Source organism: Dama dama, chromosome 18 (assembly GCF_033118175.1).
Source record: "Dama dama isolate Ldn47 chromosome 18, ASM3311817v1, whole genome shotgun sequence".
NCBI classification, from domain to species: domain Eukaryota; kingdom Metazoa; phylum Chordata; class Mammalia; order Artiodactyla; family Cervidae; genus Dama; species Dama dama.
Window position 1 is genome coordinate 23,713,684 of NC_083698.1, and position 22,788 is coordinate 23,736,471.

The 22,788-nt window shown below is 38.1% G+C and overlaps 1 protein-coding gene across 2 annotated transcripts in view; it reads left to right on the forward strand.

Annotated features, from left to right (window-relative positions):
* BZW2 (basic leucine zipper and W2 domains 2) overlaps window positions 1-22,788 on the forward strand; it is a 55,834-nt gene that overhangs the window by 16,678 nt on the left and 16,368 nt on the right. For both annotated transcript variants that reach the window (XM_061165015.1, XM_061165016.1), the window contains exons 2-6: window positions 354-418; window positions 11,313-11,489; window positions 17,830-17,933; window positions 19,038-19,103; window positions 22,313-22,448. In XM_061165015.1, coding sequence (XP_061020998.1) covers window positions 361-418; window positions 11,313-11,489; window positions 17,830-17,933; window positions 19,038-19,103; window positions 22,313-22,448 — 541 coding nt within the window. In that variant the 5' untranslated portion in view covers window positions 354-360. The remainder of the gene's footprint in view (window positions 1-353; window positions 419-11,312; window positions 11,490-17,829; window positions 17,934-19,037; window positions 19,104-22,312; window positions 22,449-22,788) is intronic.

Below are 22,788 nucleotides of genomic sequence, written 5' to 3' on the forward strand. Positions count from 1 at the left end.
CCACATGCATATATTTACATACTTATGTGGGCATAACTAGAATAAATTCCTTGTAAAGGTATTGCTGGACCATAGGTTTTGTACATGTAAATATTTATATTCACCAAATGCTTTCCAAAAGTATTGCATGGAGTTTATCCCTTATGTCAAAGTTTATGTCTGTGGTTATTTTCCTTGTGTCTTTTGTCAACACTAGATATTATTAAACTTCAAAAGTTTTGCTAGTTCAGTAGTTACAATTATCTCATTTTGAGAAGTATATTTAGATGAGTAAAGTCAAACATATACTTACTGGCAATATATTATAGGGACTGTTTATTTGAAGCACATAATCTTTATTTTTTTGTTTTCAGAAATTTTATGAATAAGCATCAGAAGCCAGTGCTAACAGGCCAGCGGTTCAAAACTCGGAAAAGGGGTGAGTTGTGTTGTGTTTGTGTGTGTGTGGCAGGGGCGAGGAGGGCAGGGAGGTGGGGATTGTTGTTTAAAGTTCTAATCAATATGTAAGTTAGGAGAAAGTCAAATTTAACAATATAAAACCAGTTATTTTACTAGCAAAAGCCAGTTTCTTCAGGAATAGCCCAAAGAAATTGCAATTCTGGATATCTGAACTATGGGGCAAATCAGAACAAGGATGAGGAACTTGCTCTTGTAGAGAAAAGAGGGAAGCTGAGAGGGGCTGTAATAACCCACGAGTCACATTAGGAAGCTGGAAGTCCAAAGTATGGAGGCTTCTCATAGGTTGCACTGGTACACTCTCTGATTGGCTGGGCTGTGGTTAGGTGGAGAAAAGTTTTCTTCTTTCGTCTGGATAGTAAAGTAGGCAACAGTTTTCTGTTGGAGACTAGAGATGAAGGCGTTAAGTCTCCTCCTGTTTGGAATAATTGATGGTGCATGTGAGGGTGTAAGAGCTCCCCCTACAGGCATGTCTGGACTCCAGTTGTAGCTGAAGTGAAGTGAAGTGAAAGTCACTCAGTCATGTCCGACTCCTTGCAACCCCATGGACCAGTCCATGGAATTCTCCAGGCCAGAATACTGGAGTAGCTAGCCGTTCGCTTCTCCAGGGGATCTTTACCAGCTGAGCTACCAGTGAAGCCTAGTTCTAGGTGAGGTTTCTTAACTCCATAAAGAAGAATTATCTTTGTTTCCACCTAACCTCACTAATTCCTGGCTTTTGAGCTCTGACTGTAAAATCTGAAGTTCTGCATTCAAGCTTCAGAACTGCCAGTTATTTAGGTGTTTGATTTTGAACAAGTCATTTAACTTGTCTGAGAGCTTTGTGTCTTTAGCTACAAAATGAGGGTAATTATGTCTGTTCAGGTTGCCTTAGTCTCATGTGAGTCTGTGAAGGCAATTGAGAAACTTCACTATTTTTGACACTTGCACTTGGTTTTTGCTTTCTTTATGTTTTTAAGAAAATGTTCATATGTGAAGATAGTAAAACTAAGAGAAGAGTAAAATTAGGGAAAGAGATATCAAAGAGCTGTAACCGTTTCAGAATTTTAGAAAATCGAATGAAATTTACCTAAATATCTTTAAAACTTGAAAATTCATGATATTTTCAAGTGTCTTTTATTGTGGGAAAAGTAGTGATAAAGCCATTTTGACGGTGGCTGTTAAAACATCTGTATGTGAGTGACTCCTTTCATGTTCATCTTACCATTTCTCTGTGTAAAGAATTTTTAAGTATTCTAAATATGTAACCAGTTTTGCATAATTATCCAGAAATCCTCTTGGATTTAAGAATAGTTGAGCTAAAACTTGATGGGGAAACTTTTTAAGATATGAAACGTGGTATGACTAACACTGAGGAGAGTGACTGAAAAATATTTGAGGAAGTATCGTGTGTAAAGAGAAAGGATGATGGAATATCTTTGTGAAGACCTCATTGCTGATTATGAAACAGAAGCCATGTAATGGTCGTCGAGCACTCAATTGTTGAATTGTTAACCTGTGTCAGATGCCTTTGGCATTCCCCACCAGTGTCTGTAGCTGAGATTCTCTTGTAGTGCTGTCTGTGTAAGAAGCGACCAAGTGTGGTCATGTAGAATGAAAAGATTTCTCAATACAGTGGGTCAATTGAATAAGAAGAGATTATAAGAATCACTCAGTAGCAGTAAGGCTAAATTTAACTATAAATGCTGCCTGCCAAAAAACTTCACATTCTCTCTAAAAAATGAAAAAAAAAAAGTTTTAAAAGCCAAAAAAGTGGTTATTTTGTACAGTATTTCTGTCTTATGTGCTTTTATTTTTATGTTTTTATTTTTTGCATCCTTGACTCATTCCCATAAGCGAAGTACAAGTATAGCCTGAACCACCCGCTGTGTTTAGTCCTTTTAGAAACTGTGTCCCCGCTTACACAATGAGGATCGAAATCTGGGAGCAGATAGCCATGCAAGGTGCCGAAACCAGCATGCATTCTTTGTCTCATTGTGTAAAGCAGTCTTGGAAAAAAAAAATAAAATAAATGACGTCGATGATTTCCAAAGGGCTTAATCAGAAACCTAGTCACAGTTAAGGTATTGTTGCTCCTGGTAATGTGATAATATTTAACGTATGCCCCACTGTGAGGTGAAGAAAGGTTTGCCACCACCTGCCCACTGAGGGAACGTGTTAATCTCAGACCTGGATCTTCAGCTCAAACAGCTTTCTTAACATGACGCTGATTCACGGTAGCTGAGCTCCAACGCCAGCAGAGGGCCTTAGGATGGATTGCACAAGAGCAAACATGAATCAACAAGTATACTGGCCCTTACACTCAGCCACTTCTGAAACAGAAAGGTCGCCTCTCATACTGAACTGGTTTGCCTCTGATTCATTTGGTGGGCAAGATCGTGCCTGCGTCTCATTGCTTCAGGAGTACGCACAGAGAGCCACCCAGAAATATGTTATCTATAATTTGCCAGTTGATCTGGATTTATATAACTCAGGTCTGTTGGGGATTTAAAGCTGCATTTGAGCAATTTTGTGCAAACTGCTGACTGGGGGGGGGGGAATGGAGTCAGCCTCATTTTCTGCTTTTCATAACAGCGAACTGCCTCCTGACAATTCATTGTGCTTTGGTTTTTCTTTTGCTATTATGATGGGGCTGACTTCAGATAAATGGCTGGCAATTTCATAGAGCTGAGAAAAGAAATCTGCAGAGGATATTTCAAGGTCATTTTAATAGGCTACCTTCAGTTTGTAACTGTTCCCTAGCACAGCTAATGCTCTTCCCTGCCAAGTTAGTCTAAAAATGTTTTGTTCTTTTTTTTTTTCTTTCTTTTTTTTGCTTAACATCAAAATAAAACATTATGGTGTGTGCATGCTGAGTTGCTTCAGTCGTGTCTGACTCTTTGTGACTCCGTGGTCTGTAGCCTGCCAGGCTCCTCTGTCCTTGGAAATTCTCTAGGCAAAAATACTGGAGTAGGTTGCCATGCCCTCCTCCAGGGGATCTTCCCAAACCCAGGGATCAAACCCGTGTCTCATGTCTCCTGCATTGGCAGGTGGGTTCTTTACAATTAGCGCAACCTGGGAAGCCCAAACATTATAGTAGGACATGTCATATAGAACTTATCCTTTATGACATATGCATATTTTCTCCAAAGAAATTATGTTTTCTACTGTGACTTCTGGGAATCTGAGAAGGATGAACACTTCTCGCCTGAGCCATTGTTATGCTTAGATGAAATGAGCGAGATGAAATGTTTAATAATTCAAGTGGTCCCCCTCTAGATTTTGTCGAAAAATACGATTAAAATTAGTGAAAATAGGAGTGAGAAAAAATGACCCAACATCAGGCATCCAGAGTGACCACATACTCAGGTTTCTGTCTGAGGCTTTAGATCTGAGTTGGCGGTTTTAAATAACTCTTAGATTTATAATAAATGGTATTAGGAACTGATGAAGTAAATCTTTAAATATATATTTAAGGTGTAATATATATTGAAAGTCAATCTGTATGTATGGTTAGAAAATGCATGATACTTCGCCTTCTTTTACTATACCTCAGTGACCTGCAGAAAAAGATGTAGCTTATGTTATTTGTCACTGTGTTGGGATATCTTCCCAGTTACCGTAGTTCTTTGAGAAAGCAATAGTATTTAGATAACTTACAGGCACATCAGAAATAGGCCTGTTTCTCTCTGCGTCATAGAAGGGTGATTATGACTAACTCCTCAGTGTCCCACTTGTGATTCACCAACACAGTATGAACATCAGACCCTAAATGTTCCCACCTCAAGGGAGCTTTAACCTGCCAAATGGAAACTCAAGGGAGCAATGTCATATTTTTGTTAGAATTTTGCTGATATTTCTGCTCCACTGTCTTCAAATGAAATACATACCATATTTACTGTTGGTGGTTTAAGGTGAAAAAGAACGTTTGGATAAAAGTATTGTCTTGTTTCCCCAAACTTCCATTAACGTTCTTGCCATTTTCCTGTACAGGAATTTTATATTCCTGCAGAGGGACACTTGGCTTAGCACGTGGGAGTTCTGCTCTTCACCCTGCAAGAGGATTATTAATCCTCCCAGGCCGTCATGACTTTTTTTTTAAGATTCCCAAGCTATACGTGAGCATTTTGACCTACTGCATTATTACTGTTGAAATATCTCTGGCTGTAATATACTGCCTTCCTCCTTGTACTCTCTCTCTCCCTTAGCAAGTCTTTTGAGAAAGTATAGCTGGAGGGTGAAGGCCTTTTCACAAGCAAAAGTTTTTAAGTTGTCTGTTAGATTCAAAACAAAGCTGTCTGTATTTGTAGACTGGTCTGGATTGTACCTTATTGACCAACTTATATTTTCCAGTGCTTCAGATTGGTAATTTTTAAACCATCAAAAAGTCTGTTCTGCCACCTGAGTCAACATCCTAGTATGTAGCGGTGCCATTATGTGGGTGGCCTCAGTTGATTTTGGGAGCTGGTCACAAGTTTTAATAAGCTTAATAGGCTTCCCTATTGGCTCAGATGGTGAAGTATCAGCCTGCAATGCAGGAGACCCAAGCAGGAAATGGCAACCCACTCCAGTATTCTTGCCTGGAGAATTCCAGGGACAGAAGAGCCCGGCTGGCTACAGTCCATGGGGTCACAAAGAGTTGGACACAGCTGAGTGACTAATACTTAGTAAGCAACCTGTGGTCTAAATTTTTTATTTCTCGCATTTTTGTATTAAAGGAAACAGAACTTTTTCCCAAGACGGGAGGAGAATTACCCTTTAGCTAGACACCCCCCCCCCCCACCCCCCGTAGGGGGATGATGCTTGCCAATGAGTTTGTCCTTCTGGTCACAGTTGCCTGCTCCTCCCACACCCCATGATCTGTTCTTGTAGGGTGGCCATTCTCTCCCTCCACCGCTTCACAACAAGACCCTAATTATGTTTCCCCCCGCCCCCGCAGTCAACATTTGCATGTTCTTGTCTGCATAATGTTTTGCTTATGGAATCAAAGGGACTTTTATCTCTTGTTCATGACGAATAGTGTTCAAGTTAATTTACATTTGTCTTCGTGAAATCTTATGCTGCGTGACTCTGACTGGTACTGGGAATGCCATTCTTCTCTGCTTCTGAGGTTGTGCTATTAACCTCTTAGAACACATCCTTTCTGTTAGACCATAGGTAGGCAGTCTGTACAAACCAGATAGCTGCTGTCTGGTTTTAAATGTAATTTTTAATTGTATCTAAGTCATGCACGTACATGGCTTAAATAGTCAAACCATTCTGCAAAACATGTAACAGCAGCAAGTCTGTTTGCCAGCAGTATTCTTTCTAACCTTTAACAGCTTCTTTTAGCATTTGCATTCCTGTGGCCACATAACACTTCTATGTGGCTGTTTCTTGATGTTTCTGTTGGAGAGGTATATTATGGATGCAATTCCTGCTGTGGGAGATGAGGATTCATCTCTTTCATGCCCCCACCCACCTGCAAACCTCTTCTTGTTCTGTGTTCTTTCATTTTATCAGTTTTAGCTAGACTCCTAATTAGAGGTTATATCATTGTGACCTGGTACATTTTCTTCAGGGCTAAACTATTATTTATTTTTCTGAACACTATTTTCTCTTTGGATTAAATGAGTTTAATAGTAATTGATTTTATTTATTTATTTATTTATTTTGCTTAGCTTTCTGTACCTTAAAACTAGGCAGCACTACACTTTCCTTTGCTACGTAAATCTCTTCATATAAGCACTTTTGGAATTCTAACAATGACATTTTATTGAAAGAATTCTAACTGTGTATCATTTCATACTGTATGATTGTATTGAAAAACCCTCTTCCATTCAGTTCTTTAGGCCAGTGGTCCAGCTGTTAACAGTACAGCTTGAAATGTCCCTTTTCCTACTATCCTGAAAAGTACTATTGTCTGTCTCTTAGATTTTTTTCTCTTTTTCCTGGGATCTCACAACTTAATAAGATCGTGAAATCATGAGTTATTCTTCTATTTTGGTGGAGTGTCTGTGTCAATTGCTTTTTAAAAAGAGTAAATGAGAAACATAATTTTTGAGGCCTTGAATGTTTTCATATATGCTTGATCTGCTGTTACATAAAGATGGGGACAATAAAGGACAAAAATGGACAAAAATAAAGGACAAAAAAAAAAAGGCTAAAAGAAGCAGCAAATATCAAGAAAGTTTAGTTCAGTTCAGTCGCTCAGTCATGTCCGACTCTTTGCAACCCCATGAACCGCAGCATGCCAGGCCTCCCTGTCTATCACCAACTCCGAGTTCACCCAAACCCATGTCCATTGAGTCGGTGATGCCATCCAACCATCTCATCCTCTGTTGTTCCCTTCTCCTGCTGCCCTCAATCTTTGCCAGCATCAGGGTCTTTTCAAATGAGTCAGCTCTTCGCATCAGTTAGCCAGAGTATTAGAGTTTCACCTTCAACACAAGTCCTTCCAATGAACACCCAAGACTGATCTCCTTTAGGATGGACTGGTTGGATCTCCTTGCAGTCCAAGGGACTCTCAAGAGTCTTCTCCAACACCATAGTTCAAAAGCATCAATTCTCAGCACTCAGCTTTCTTTATAGTCCAACTCAAAAGCTGGCAAGAATACACAGAAGAACTATACAAAAAAGATTTTAATGATCCAGATAACCACAATGGTGTGATCACTCACCTAGAGCCAGACATCCTGGAGTGTGAAGTCAAATGAGCCTTAGGAAGCATCACTAGGAACAAAGCTAGTGGAGATGATGGAATTTCAGCTGAGCTATTTCAAATCATACAAGATGATGCTGTTAAAGTACTGCCCTCAATATGCCAACAAATTTGGAAAACTCAGCAGTGGCCACAGGACCGGAAAAGGTCAGTTTTCATTCCAATCCCAAAGAATAGCAATGACAAAGAATGTTCAAACTACCACACAATTGCACTCATCTCACATGCTAGCAAAGTAATGCTCAAAATTCTACAAGTGAGGCTTCAACAGTATGTGAACTGAGAACTTCCAGATGTTCAACTGGATTTGGAAAAGGCAGAGGAACCAGAGATCAATTTGCCAATATCCATTGGATCATAGAAAAAGCAAGAGAGTTCCAAAAAACATCTACTTCTGCTTTATTGACTATGCCAAAGCCTTTGACTGTGTAGGTCATAACAAACTGTGGGAAATTCTTCAAGAGATGGGAATGCCAGACCACCTGACCTGCCTAGTGAGAAATCTGTATGCAGATCTAGAAGCAACAGTTAGAGCTGGACATGGAGCAACAGACTGGTTCCAAATTGGGAAAGGAGTACGTCAAGGCTGTCTATTGTCACCCTGCTTATTTAACTTATATGCAGAGTACATCATGCAAAATGCCAGCCTGGATGAAGCACAAGCTGGGATCAAGATTGGTGGGAGAAATACCAGTAACCTCAGATATGCAGATGATACCACTCTAATGGCAGAAAGCAGGAGGAGCTAAAAGAGCCTCCTGATGAAAGTGAATGAAGAAAGTGAAAAATCTGGCTTAAAACTCAGCATTCAAAAAGTGAAGATCATGGTGTCAGGTCCCATCACTTCATGGCAAATAGATGGGGAAACAATGGAAACTGTGACAGACTATTTTCTTGGGCTGCAAAATCACTGCAGATGGTGACTGCAGCCATGAAATTAAAAGACCCTTGCTCCTTGGAAGAAAAGTTATGACCAACCTAGACAGCATATTAAAAAGCAGAGACATTACTTTGCCAACAAAGGTCCGTCTAGTCAAAGCTATGGTTTTTTCAGTAGTCATGTATGGATGTGAGAGTTAGACTATAAAGAAAGCTGAGCACCAAAGAATGGATGCTTTTGAACTGTGGTGTTGAAGAAGAGTCTTGAGAGTCCCTTGAACTGCAGGGAGATCAAACTAGTCAATCCTAAAGGAAATCAGTCCTGAATATTCATTGGAAGGACTGATGCTAAAGCTGAAGCTCCAGTACTTTGGCCACCTGATGCGAAGAACTGACTCACTGGAAAAGACCCTGAGCTGGAAAGACTGAAGGCAGGAAGAGAAGGGGACGACAGAGGATGAGAATTGGATGACATCACCATCTCTACGGGCATGAGTTTGAGCAGGCTCCAGGAGTTGATGATGAATAGGGAAGCCTGGCGTGCTGCAGTCCATGGGGTCGCAGAGAGTCAGACTTGCCTAAGCAACTGAATTCCGCTGAACTATGGTTAATTAATAGAGTGACCAAACACTGGAATTTTTGGTTGAAAATTGTTTTTCCTTGGAATTTTTAAGGAATATCTTCTGGCTTCTGGTATTTCTGTTGGGCAATTCAATGTTGTTCTGTTTCTTGATAGCTTGTATGTGATTTGGTTTTTCGCCCCAAGACTTCGGAGAGTTGCTTTATTCTGAAGTTTCACAGTAATGAATGCACGTTGTGGATCCACTTTCAGACCTTGGCTGTGTCCACAGATAGTCTTTCATTGGGAAACTCACGTCTCCTTTAAAACTGAAATTTCTTTAAAGTTTAAAATCCTTCCCTTTTTAAGAAAATTATCTTTTTATTCACTACTTTGGACATTTGCCTAGTCTGCTCTTTTTCTTATCTTTACACTCCTTTTACATAGGTCTTTGATTTTTCTCTCAGTTTCTAAGAGATACTCTCTGCTTTCTCTTTTAACTCTTCAATTGAGTTCTTAAGTTTTTCTATCATATTTTTCATTTCTAAGAACTCTTTTATTCATGAAATGTTTCTTTTTTCTATAGCATTCTCTTCTCCTCCTCTTTCTTCCCTTAAAGAAAAAAAAAAAAAAACAGTTGCAGTATCTACTTCTCTCTCTAAAGACATTTATGATAGAATATTTTGGGGAGATGTCATCCCTTGCCCCTTTTCCCCATATGCAGACTCAGTCTTTGTAAGGGGGAAAAGGTGAAATTCTTTGAACTGAATGTTAGATCTTTTGTCTTATCTAGTCTTTTTTTTTTTTTAACTCCTCATCTGTTATCTAGTTTTCTTTTTTTCAAGTGATCCTTACTTTGTTCAAGAGTTTCCTCCAAAGTGACCTTCTACAAAGAAGTCTCTCTAGAGTGTGCTGAGGAGAGAAAGTTACATAGTATCTGTATCCTTAAATCCTCTGAAATACTTCAGGGCATCTACAAAATTGAAACTGTTTTCATAATAAAACGCTGACATAATATTTGCCCCTTTCACACATTCTCTCAGGAGTTTAACAGTGGTTTCAGGATGTGCGATATTGCAACAAATTGCACGCAACACATTTGAAAATTTGTTTACCTGCCGTTACTCCAGACTTTTAAAGAAATGCAAAAGTGTAAAACAGTGCCTCTCTTCTCACTAATATCTTTCATGTGATAAATATTTTTTATTTTATTTCTATAAAATAAGTTTCCTTGGATGTTAAACATAAACACAAGAGTTCTTTGGAATCTTTACTACTTTTGAAGGTTTTTAAGGGGTCATGCAACCAGGAGGGTTGACAACATCTTCTCTGAAGCTGGATTTATAAACATATAGCTCAGATATTTATTAAATATTTAAATATTCTGGAATAATTTATTTTGTTTAAAAAAAATATCCCTCCAAGGAAGTAACAGGTGTTGGTGAGGATGTGGTTAAAGGAGAACCTTTGAACACCCTTGATGGGAGTGTAAATTTGTGCAGCCACTATAGAAAACAGTATGGAGGTTCCTTTAAAAAATTAAAAATAAAAAAAATTAAAGATATATGACTCAGCAACTCCACTTCTGGGTATTTATCTGAAGAAAATGAAAACACTAACTCAAAAAGATACATTCACCCCAGTGTTCACTGAAGCATTGTTTATAATAGCTAAGATATAGAGACAACCTAAGTTTTCATTACTCAGCAATAAAGAGAAGGAAATTCTGTTGCTTGTGACAACATGCATGGATCTGGAGGGAATTATGTTAAGAGAAATAAGAAAGACAAATTCTATATGATCTCATATGTGAAATCTTTACAATAAAAACAACAAAAAAGCTCATAGATAACAGATTGATGGTTGCAAAAGGAGAGGGTATGGAGAGGAGGGCCAGTAGTATTCAAAGAGAACAAACTTCCAACTGTAGAATAAGTGATGAGGATGTCAGTACAGCCTGATAACTACAGTTAACAATACTGTGTTGCATACTTGAAGTAAGATCTTAGAAGTTCTCATTACAAGACAGAATTTATGACTTACATATGGTGATGAATGTTAACTAGACTTAATGGTGATCATTTTGCAATATGTACAGATATCAAATCATTATTATTATATATCAATTATATCTCAGTTAAAAATTTTTAAAAAGAGGTACCCCTCTTTATGGCGTGCTGCAATTCATGGGGTCGCAAAGAGTCGGACATGACTGAGAGACTGAACTGACTGAACTGAGCCCTCTTTATTTCCTCCCTCCCAGTCTCTATTTCGTTTGTTTTTATATTCTCCCTTATTCTTAGGTGATTCTCCCCGAGTCATTTTCTTTTTCTATCCTGGATAGAACAAATTTTTTAAACTTTTGATTGTTATACTTTATTTTTTACTAGATGGTTAAAGTTAATAGTTACATTGGCCTCCTATGAGTGATACAAATGACTGATCATCAGCTTTTTCATGTATTAAAGTGTGGCCCCATTTAGCAGAAATCAGTTGCTTAAATGAATATTTAAACAAGGGCTTTAACATGAAAAATTAGTAGAAAATCAGAAATCAGTTGCTTAAATGAATATTTAAACAAGGGCTTTAACATGAAAAATTAGTAGAAAATCTTAATTGTCTTTCAACTTTTAAATAATCATGCTATCAAATAAAAATCAGTGAGCAAAGGAAATGTATGGTTGCATTTGGGAATATGATGTATAAGTAAGAGAACCATTGTATTATCTATTATTTTAGATGAAAAAGAGAAATTCGAACCCACAGTCTTCAGGGATACACTTGTCCAGGGGCTTAATGAAGCTGGTGATGACCTTGAAGCTGTAGCCAAGTTTCTGGACTCTACAGGCTCAAGATTAGATTATCGTCGCTATGCAGACACACTCTTCGATATCCTGGTGGCTGGCAGTATGCTCGGTAAGCCATATACTAGAGCATCTTATAGTATTATGTACTTTCAATTCTATTGAAATATTTTCTTATGAGACAGAATCTTTATAAGCTTTACATGTATGATTGTTGATTTAAAAAAAAAATACAAATGGGAATCTATAAAAATTTTACCTAGGTTATGATTTGGAATGGTATTGATATGGCTGTGAAATGTTTGTTGGTTAAGAGAGAACTTTTGTTGACAGACAACACAGTTGGCCACTTGTCTGTAGCTAAAAGCCAATTTTCCTATATGTCCCTAATCTTTGAATGTTTCTGGAGAGGATTTAGGAGGGGTAATTTCTGCATTATAGTTCAGGGATCATCTAGATCAGGGGTCCTCAACCCCTAGTCCGTGGTACAATTGTCTTTCATGAACCAGGTTCCTGGTGCCAGGAAGGTTGGTGACCACTTATCTAGATCATTCCATTATATTTAAGGGGCTTACGTCGTGGCTTGGACAATAAAATCTGCTTGCAAGTTGAATCCCAATTGCCATAGCACCTTCCTTTTTAGTCTCACCCACCCCTTTTTTTTGGTACAATGAGCAGTGAGATTTAACTTTGTCAACAAATTTAAAAAGAAGTCCCAGTGTTTCACTAAATATCATTTCATCAATCAATAATCAAATGTCTAAGAAATATAGTTTATATTTAGTTTTTTAAAAATCCTCATAATTGTGAGTATGTAACTAAAAGGATTAAAGATAGAAGTTTGGAAATTATTAAAAATAGGTAAAAAGCAAAATAAAAACTATGTCTTACAGAGCAGGGGCATCAGGGGAAAAGGTTTCGGAATACTATTTAAGTGTCTTGGTATGTTTACCTAAATGTTTATTAGGTATCACAACCACTCATTTTTCCTCTCATAGTTGTTCTTAGAACTTGGTTTTCGTAACTAGTTCCTGTGGTCATTGTAAATCACTGGAAGTGCTCAGATCCCCAGGTCAGTGATTTTCAACTACCTGGAGGACATAGGCAAATCTATGCAAGTGTTTTGGTTGTCACAAAGACTTGGGAGTGGAGGCCAAGTATGCCACCTCCTCTACTATGCAAGGAACATCTGTGCAATCAAAAATTGCCCTGCACAGCGTGCTGTGAGCGCCTTTCATTGAGAAACGTTGCTTAGGCCAACCTGCTTGAAGACAGAGTATATACACACCTTTCTAGATGGTGCTGTGCTGTGCTCTGTCGCTCAGTTGAGTGTGACTCTTTGCAACCCCATGGGCTGTAGCCCGCCAGCCTCCTCTGTCCATGGGGATTCTCCAGGCGAGGATCCTGGAGTGGCTTGCCATGCCCTCCTCCGGGGATCTTCCCAACCCAGGGACTGAACCCAGGTCTTCTGCCTTGCAGGTGAATTCTTTACCATCTGACCCACCAGAGAAGCCCTTTCTAGGTAGAGCTACCCTTTAATTCTTCACTCTGAGCTCTTATATCTGTCTGTTCTGGTTCATGGCCCCATTCACTTCCAGACTCCCTTTTGATTTGAACTGCTAGTTTTCACTGTGTGCCAAGTTTATTTCTATCACTACTGTTTATGACAATCTCATTATCACTGTAGGTAATTCAAGTCTGTGTATAAAAGCTCTTTGTCGTGTGCTCGCAATACTCAGAAATTGCTGTTGTTGTTCAGTCACTAAGTCATGTGACCAAGTTTTGCAACCCCGTGGACTACAGCATACCAGGCTTCCTGTCCTTTATTACTTCCCACAGTTTACTCAAACTCATGTCCATTGAGTTGGTGATGCCATCCAACCATCTCCTCCTCTGTCAATCCCCTTCTCCTTCTGCCTTCAATCTTTCCCAGCATCAGGGTCTTTTCAAATGAGTCAGTTCTTCACATCAGGTGGCCAAAGTATTGAAGCTTCGGCTTCAGAATCAGTCCTTCCAGTGAATATTCACGATTAATTTCTTTTAGGATTGACTGGTTTGATATCCTTGCAGTCCAAGGAACTCTCAAGAGCCTTCTCTAGCCCCACAATTCGAAAGCATCAGTTCTTCAGCACTTAGCCTCCTTTGTGTTCCAGTTCTCATATCCATACATGACTACTGGAAAAACCATGGCTTTGACTAGACGGACCTTTGTTGGCAAAGTGACACCTTTGCTTTTTAATACACTGTCTACGTTTGTCATTAAAAAGCAGAGGCGTCACTTTGCTGACAAAGGTTTGTCATAGCTTTCCTTCCAAGGAGCAAGTGTCTTTTAATTTCATGGCTACAGTGACCGTTAGCAATGATTTTGGAGCCAAGAAAATAAAATCTGCTAGTTTTTCCCTATCTGTTTACCATGAAATGATGAAGTGATGGGACCTGATGTCATGGTCTTAGTTTTTTTAATGTTGAGTTTCAAACCAGCTTTTTCACTCTCTTCTTTCACTCTCATCAAGAAACTCTTTAGTTCCTCTTCACTTTCTGCCATTAGAGTGGTATCATTTGCACATCTGAGGTTGTTCATATTTTTCCCAGTAATCTTGATTCCAGCTTATGCTTCATCCAGTCCAGCATTTTGCATGACATACTCTGCTTGCAAGTTAAATAAGCGGGGTGACAATGTACAGCCTTGATGTACTCCTTTCCCAATTTGGAACCAGTCTATTATTCCATGACCAGTTCTAACTGTTGCTTCTTGGCCTACATACAGGTTTCTCAGGAGACAGATAAGGTGGTCTGATATTCCCATCTCTTTGTAAGAATTTTCCGCATTTTGTGATCCACACCATCAAAGGCTTTAGCATAGTCAATGAAGCAGAAGTAGATTTTTAAAACAAGTATAATCACTGCAGGTGGTGATTGCAGCCATGAAATTAAAAGACGATTACTCTTTGGAAAGAAAGTTATGACCAACCTAGACAATATATTAAAAAGCAGAGACATTACTTTGTCAACAAAGGTCCATCTAGTCAAGGCTATGGTTTTTCCAATAGTCATGTATGGATGTGAGAGTTGAACTATAAAAAAATCTGAATGCCAAAGAATTGTTGCTTTTGAACTGTGGTGTTAGAGAAGACTCTTGAGAGTCCCTTGGACTGCAAGGAGATCCAACCACTCCGTCCTAAAGGAGATCAGTCCTGGGTGTTCATTGGAAGGACTGATGTGAAAGCTGAAACTCCAATACTTTGGCCACCTGATGCAAAGAGTTGACTCATTTGAAAAGACCCTGATGCTGGGAAAGATTGAAGGCAGAAGGAGAAGGGGACGACAGAGGATGAGATGGTTGGATGGCATCACCGACTCAACGGACATGAGTTTGAGTAAACTCCAGGAGTTGGTGATGGACAGGGAGGCCTGGTGTGCTGTGGTTCATGGGGTCGCAAAGAGTCGGACACGACTGAGCGACTGAACTGAACTGAAGTGTGCTCAAATACCAATACCCAGAGATAACTATTGTTAATATTTGATTAATTATTTTCTACAGGTTTCTTTACCTAAATGCATAAACTTTTGAGGATGGGATGATATTATACAAACACAATAACTCTCTCTGCTGTTTTGTGTTTACTCTGTAGTATGTTGTCTTTCTTACTATAATAATAAGTGCTACCTTAAACGATTCTGAAAAGAATGAAAACCATAATTAAGAGTGAGATTGAACCTTCCTGTTGTGATTATTGGCTTTTTCAATTTCCTTAACTATTATAGACCTTTACTGATACACTGGTAAATTGTATGCAAGGATAATTTTTGGTCAGTTTGGGTTCTTGTCAAAGTCACAAATGACTTCACCCGTCAGTTTGGGGCACACTTTTCAGTTCTTAGTACCTTCCTGGCAGCACTGTTGACCCTTTGATCATCCTTGAAGAGTTTTCCTTTCTTTCCTTCCATAGACCATTTAGACTCCCTACTCTCTCTCTTAGTACCAGTTCTCATAGGGCTCATAGGTTTCCATATCTGCCACCTCACATATGTTCCAAGTTATATGCTTTGCATTGGTTATCTCAAGACTTCATTTACCATCTCCATAATGATGATCAGCAAGTTTATACCTGCAGCCTATACCAGGATCACAAGGTCTGTAGCATCTTGCCTCTCTCTTACTCATAGAACTCAGAGCTCAAGGGGAGATTCCTTCACCACCACCTTCATTTTACAGACACACACATTGAGCACTCTTTCTCAGTCTTTCCCCCTTTCCACTGTTAGGCTTTTTTCCTAATAAACCCCATATGTTTGAAAAAAAGAATTCATGTTTTCATGCCACATTCATACATCCAAAAGAGCCTAGGACAAAATGTTTGGTATGAGCACGGTTAGTATAACCCCAGATATCTACCAAGGCCAGACCTATGATGTAAGGAAAATAGTTAGCCAGGTGCGTTCCTTTTATATAAACATTTTGTTTGCTGATTTAGTATGTAAGAATTCTCTTCACATCCACAAAAATATTTACCTTCCACTACTATTCTTGAGACTATAGTTATCTTGGCTTTTCAGTTGTACACATTGAAGAGTAGATACAAGAAACACTTTACTTTTCTTCTACTTCTACTTTGAGAAAAACAGAAAATTTCACAAAATTTTTAGAAATGGCAATTAATACTTGGTCCCACTATCAGGGGGTAAACAAGCAAGGTGTAGCAATGTTACTAATGTGTAACAAATATTTTGTTTTGTAAGAGAATGCAGTTTTTAAAATTTTACCTCTTAAAAGACTGTAGTTTCCAAATCAGACTTTTCAGTTATGTAACTTCTATCAGATAGGAATCATTAGTCCAGAGTTTTTAGAAGATTATCCTCTTCTTAATAAAATTTTGTTCCCCTCCCCCCAAAAAAAATTTGTTCTAGGTGGCTGTATTCATTATAAAGGGCTAATTGAATTGTGCATAAATTAGTTGCATGAGAACAGACTCCTGAAGGAGCTGACTTTTCTAACAACAAGTTTGCTTACAAAACTATAAGAAATAATTGGCTATTTGTAGCTCATCTATATGACTCAAAGATCTAAAATATGGCCTGTACAAATATCTACTCAACAAATATTTGAGTGTATAGTAGTTATTAACCTAATTTGACTTGCTCAAATTTCCACCCTAATTCTGATGAAGTAAAATCAGAAAACAAAACTACCTGGTGTTCTGACTCTGGTCTTCTAATCAACCAATGTTTGTAGTGGCCACCATTGAAACTTATAGGAGGAGCCTTTGATAGAGCATGTGTGCATGAGTGTCTGACTTTTTGCAACCCCATGGACTGTAGCTTGCCAGGCTCCTCTGTCCGTGGGATTTCCCAAGCAGGAATACTGGAGTGGGTTGCAATTTCCTTTTCCAGGGGATCTTCTCAACCCAGGGATCGAACCTGGGTCTCCTGCATTGGCAGGTGGGTTCTTTACCATTGTGCCACCTGGGAAGCCCTTTGAATGAGGAAAAGTTGAGTGGTAGAAAAAAAGGCATTCTTTGTTTTAATCCATTTATTTGTCCATTTCCTCCATGATACTGTTTAGGGTATAGGGGCAAAGATGAGCAACAATAAAATACACTCTTTCCTAGCCAATGCAACTGCTGGGTAATCAAATATAAATGACAAGGGGTCAGAGTGTATACTGATCAACACTGGATAACTGGGTTAGTGAGGAGGAAACATTCTTGATACCTACTGAAGTGGAAACCGTGAAGATCTACTATAAAAGCCAGGTCTGGGTAGTACTAGTGTTGGTGAACTGGAGTCCAGCAAAATATTGTTAGCAAACCTGGAAAGTGAACCATGTTCTGATGTGGGAAACATCAGGAACTACTTTGAGAATAATCAAATTAATAAATGTTATTGTTTAGCTATCATGGTTAAGGATACACTTTGGCAAGAACCAGACTTCTAGGGTACAGTGAAGTCAAGTATGTAGATCAACAAGCTCATACCCTATGGTAGGAATACACATTTGAATAACCATTTTGCATTACGATAGAAGTATAAACAAGGGTGGTCCAGTGTTCAGGACTCTGCTTCCAATGCAGGGGGCATGGGTTCAGTCCCTGCTTAGAAAACTAAGATCCTGAGTGCTACACAGCACAGCCAAAACACAAATCAAACCATACAAACATCTTTTATAATTAAATTAGTTTTTAGAAAAGTTAACTCCTTCAAGAGTCTATTTTGATGCAATTTATTCATAAGGTTTAACTAGCCCTTCCAATAAACATAGTCACTTGAACAAAATTTTATTAAGGTGATAATCTTCTTAAAATACTCTGTGTCTACACATGTGCATCATTCTATAAATGTTTATGTGATACCTACTTCTACTGTTTTCCTAGATATGCAAGAATTGATCTCTTCTACACATGCTCGTCTGATTTCAATGTTGTCCTAATGGTTATTAACCATTCTCTTATTAGCCCCTGGAGGAACACGCATAGATGATGGTGACAAGACCAAGATGACCAATCACTGTGTGTTTTCAGCAAATGAAGATCATGAAACCATCCGAAACTACGCTCAGGTAGAGCCTGTCACTGAGAGATTGTTGTGCTGAAAGGGAAACCTTTAAATAAGATTCAAGAAAAGTTAAGATTCAGACAGTGATCATTAAAACTTCAGGAAGATAGAGTGTTTTTACCTTTCATCCATAAGAGACATGAGCAATCATAATTTCTGTTGGAATATAAGTTGGTCCCAGCTTTAGGGAGAGTAGTTTAGCACTATCCTTCAAAACTAAAACATCAAAGGATGAAAATCCATAAGTTGATCCATAGGCTACTAATTAAGTAGAGCTTGGTAATTCATATTAATAAACTATCAGGTAGCTGTTCAAAAGAAAGAGGCAAGGAGATACTTGTAATACATAAAGCCTATAAAGGATTTATATACAGATTAAATAAAGAACTGTAAGTCAAGAAGAAAAGGACAAGCAGCCTATTAGGAAAAGGGATGATTCAAGTGCATCACACTTATTGTGCACTTTATTTCTATTACTGTTACATTTGCTCTACCTCAGATCATCAGGCATTAGAGCTCAGAGGTTAGAGTTACTTTGGGGGTAGGGCCTCAATGTATGAATTTAGGAGGAATACAGATTTTCAGTCCATAACAAACATCAGTCCTCTTTAGAAAACGGTCCAGGATTCCACTGACACACTTGGAAATCCTGCTTGAGAATTCTAACTGGATTGGGGGCCAGTAGTCTATACTGCTCATCTGCTGAAATCATGTTTGTTTTCACCTGGAGTATAATCTCCCCGGAACTCTGATCTCCTCCCATCATGTAGCTCAGTGATTATATCTGTAATCCCCTTTGTTTCAGGTATTAATATTTTCCATCTCTGTGTCACACAGTTTTAAAATTATATTCATTTTATTTTCATCAAAGTCATTTTTGTTTTCTCACCAATTATATTCTCAAATGGATTTGTTTTTTTCCCTACGTGCATTTTGATCCTGTTTTATCCCCCAGGTCATAATAACTCTTTTGAAATGCTTGTAGTTCTCATATCACAGTAGGAGAATGTTTAACTACATGTTTTTATTAGTGTAGACCCGTGTAGTTGAGGTGAGTTTGCCTTTTAAAATTGTTTACATAATAGTGACTGGTTTCTTTTATGTTTAGGTCTTCAACAAACTCATCAGGAGATACAAGTATTTGGAAAAAGCATTTGAGGATGAGATGAAAAAGGTAAGAATTCAAATGTAATATACTCTGTTTGCTAAAATGATGACATGAAGAGGGATGAAAATTTTGCTTTTATAGTGGTAGTCCAGAGTACCACAGACCTCTTTAAGCTTTTAGTAAATGCTAGTTGAGTGAAGAAATGAGTATGACAGATCATTAGCTAATAGCTGTAGAAAGAAATACATGATTAGCCTAGAATTTTTCCTTCATGTTTAATGTAAGCCAGCATGCTTTGTTCAAAGGAATATTTTTATAGAATATATAATTAGTTAAAGCTTATGAAAGAGCATAGCGCAGCAGCTATTAATCACTAAAATTCTTTAATTATAGAAGATGCTGTTTAGCAAAGGAGATAGAAGCATACCTTTGGAAATAGTATCTGGGTGTAAATCTCATTGGTTTTTCTCGTGTATAAAATAGCTGCAGTAAAAGTATAGACTTTATGTATGGTTGTTGTAGGGATAATTTCTATGAGCTGTAAGGTACTTAGCACAGTAATTGACCTCTAATAAATAGCCAAATAAGCAATAGCACCTTATTAAAGAAGCCCTCTTTTCAGAAATTGCAGTATGTTCCTTTCTAATTTGTAGCTCCTCTTTATTTATATATGGCAGTTACAGATTTGTATGCTGCTTTGCCATCATTTCTGATTTTAGACATCTGCCTAAATTATAAACCAAGGGAATAAAGAAACCATCTACTTTGTTACTTTGCAACATACAACTGTATATGCATACAGATGTTCATCACAGTATTGAGACGTAACCTAAATTTTCATGCTGGGAGAGAGGTTAATTAAATCATGGTCTCTCTATACAGTGGGATACCATGCAGTCAGTTAAAGCATGAGGCATAACCACATGAATTGATGAGAGGAAATGTCTGTGATAAATTGTTAAGTAAAAGAGCAACCATTTGGCAGAAGTTTAACCTTAGCAAGTTATTTAATTTCTTTGTGCCTCAGATTTCTTTGTTGAAAGCAAGGATCAAGACTTTGTTAAAGAGTCATATACACATAAAGTGTTCAGAAAACTTTCTGCTCCACTCAGCAAATTTGAGCTGTTATCAATGTATAGTTCAGTTAAAGCATGTGTATACATGTAGTTATTTATAAAGTGTAGGCATATAGAAGTACATTTAAGAATCTGAAAGGACACATCTCAAACTGTTAATAATGTTTACTCTAAGGAAATAGGGTTAAAGAGATTACTCACATTTTCATATTATTCTATGTTAGATTTATTCTACTAGCATGTATTACTTTTTTTTTTTACCATGGAAAAACATTTGAATGGATTAAAGTGGTCCATTATTTGGCTAGATGCTTGGAAAATAAGTAAGTGTGTCATTAAAATAGAGGGGTAGATATGACCAAAAAATGATATTAAAGCATTCAAATAAACATCTTACCACTTTGCCTAATAATATCACTCATGTTTTTCTTCTCCTAGTTCATTTGAATCTTGAGAACTTTCCACTTGATTCATTTGATGAATATGCTTTCAAGAATTATTTATTTTTCAGAGTATCTATTTTTTAAAAGAAAATTCTGCTGTAATACATATAGTGTCTGGTTTTAATACCTGTTCGTATAATTGAGCAATATGGATATTAATTTTAAGAAAAGATAACTTTTGTACCATTTTGCTAATGTAATTGAGTTTTTGATGAATATGAGTATAGTAATGTTCTTAAATAGTGTTAATATTTTTATCTTGGCTGTTTTTCATTATTTACTTGAATCTTTCTTATTTTGACAATGAGAAAAAAGCCAGATTGATATAAAGTATCTAGTTTTGTCAGTTTTTTTCTTACCCCATTCCTGCTGCCCCCTGGAGCTTTAACCATTGATACCAATTTCCCTCACTCCCTCTTTTCTTGTGAGCTTAGAAAGTGACGTCTTTTAAATCATTGAGACTTTAAAAGGCATAAATGGGGGGTGAAATGGGCTAGTTTGATTCCAGTTCTGCCACTTACTCATTATATAAATATTTGGAGAGTCACATGACCTCTCTGTAATAATTCTGTAACTGTTGGGAATGGTACATTAATATAGCCCTATTCACTGCACAGAGTTAACAGAATTTCATTGGCCATAAAGCACTTAATAAGTCTGTATTTATGCCAGTGATTTTTTTTTTCATCGGTGCAGGGTAATGAAAAAGTCTGCAGAGCCCCAGCTGATCACTGCAGAGCTCCAATGATTTTGGGCCCTGGGGACTCTCAGTAACATGCCTAAAGTCTGTTGAAACAGAGGAAAGGAGCCATGAAATACAAATATAGTACAGTCAGAGCACTAGGTGGAGGAGGGTTAGGAAAGAGGAGGGCATTCTACACGCCTGGACACTCAGAACTCACAGGGGCAAGTGGGGTTTAGCTGCTTTGCTTTGCCTTCCCTCCCAAGTTTTCTGGGGTTGCGGCTCCGTCACTTCCTCTGCTGCTGGGATATGACGTTGGCAGTGTTGTGACCCAGAAGGAACCAGACAGCACTGTCACCCTCTCGTTAGAATTGTGCTTTCCAACCCGCAGCAGTGGCCTTTTCTCCGTTCATAACTTTCCTTTATCTTATACCCTCCATTACCTGATCACCAGGGTTGGTGGTAAAACTCTGTGATCTAAGAAATACCTAGTTTGAATCTCACCATTTTAAAAAGAGGCATCAAGAACCTTGAAAACCCTTTTTCACCCAGTCTTGTTTTAAAAGAGTATGCTGTGGGCTCAGAAAAGTATATGCTAGATGTCAAAGCTTATTGACTTCTTTTTTGTTATTGTCGTTTATTTTTTGTTATAACCCAAAGAAAATAGGTAGATGTATGATGGGGTGGGGGTGCAGTGGGGAGGGGGCCCTAAGGGAGCATGCAAAGAAATGAAAGGCAATAGTGTATTCAGGAAACACTTGGTAATATTTACCCTTTGTCATATACAGTCAAATTTAACTTATTCATGTGACCTGTTTACACTGTTCTCTAAATGACTCTTTTCCTTCCCATGAATGTTATCTGTAGCTAAATTGTAAGTAAATTTAGGAGAAAGGAACAAGGCCTGATGAAGTCCCTTTCTATAGCATCCAGTTTATAATGGAACATATGTGTGTGTCTTCAGTGAATAAGTGTGCTACCCATGAGCCATCTAGCCGTGGATGTGCATTGTTTGTTATTTTCCTACTTTAGTCCTTTGCTTTATAGACATGGTTTCTTTTGTTTGACCCACAGCTTCTCCTCTTCCTTAAAGCCTTTTCCGAAACCGAGCAGACAAAGTTGGCAATGCTGTCGGGGATCCTGCTGGGCAGTGGCACCCTGCCTGCCACCATCCTCACCAGTCTCTTCACTGACAGCTTGGTCAAAGAAGGTACGCATGTTCATTTTCTCACCTGTCAGATGGGAAAAGAAAGCCAAAGATAAATACCAGAACCACTTCATGGTGTTCTCTATGGCCCATCCCTGCTCCATGTAAGAGACTGTGTGTGTGTTGAAGCAATAAAAGGATTGTATGTGTTTCTTGTAGGAATTTAAGAGAAAAATATGCACACCTATACAAAGACAATTAAAGAATAATAATAAACTAGAATTTTTGGCATAAGTCTCAGTGCCTAGGTCAAAGATCCTGAAATTGATCGGTTCTAAACTGTTTCTCTCAACATAGATGCTTACTGACATATTTTGTTGGGACAGTGCTTCATTGTGCAGGA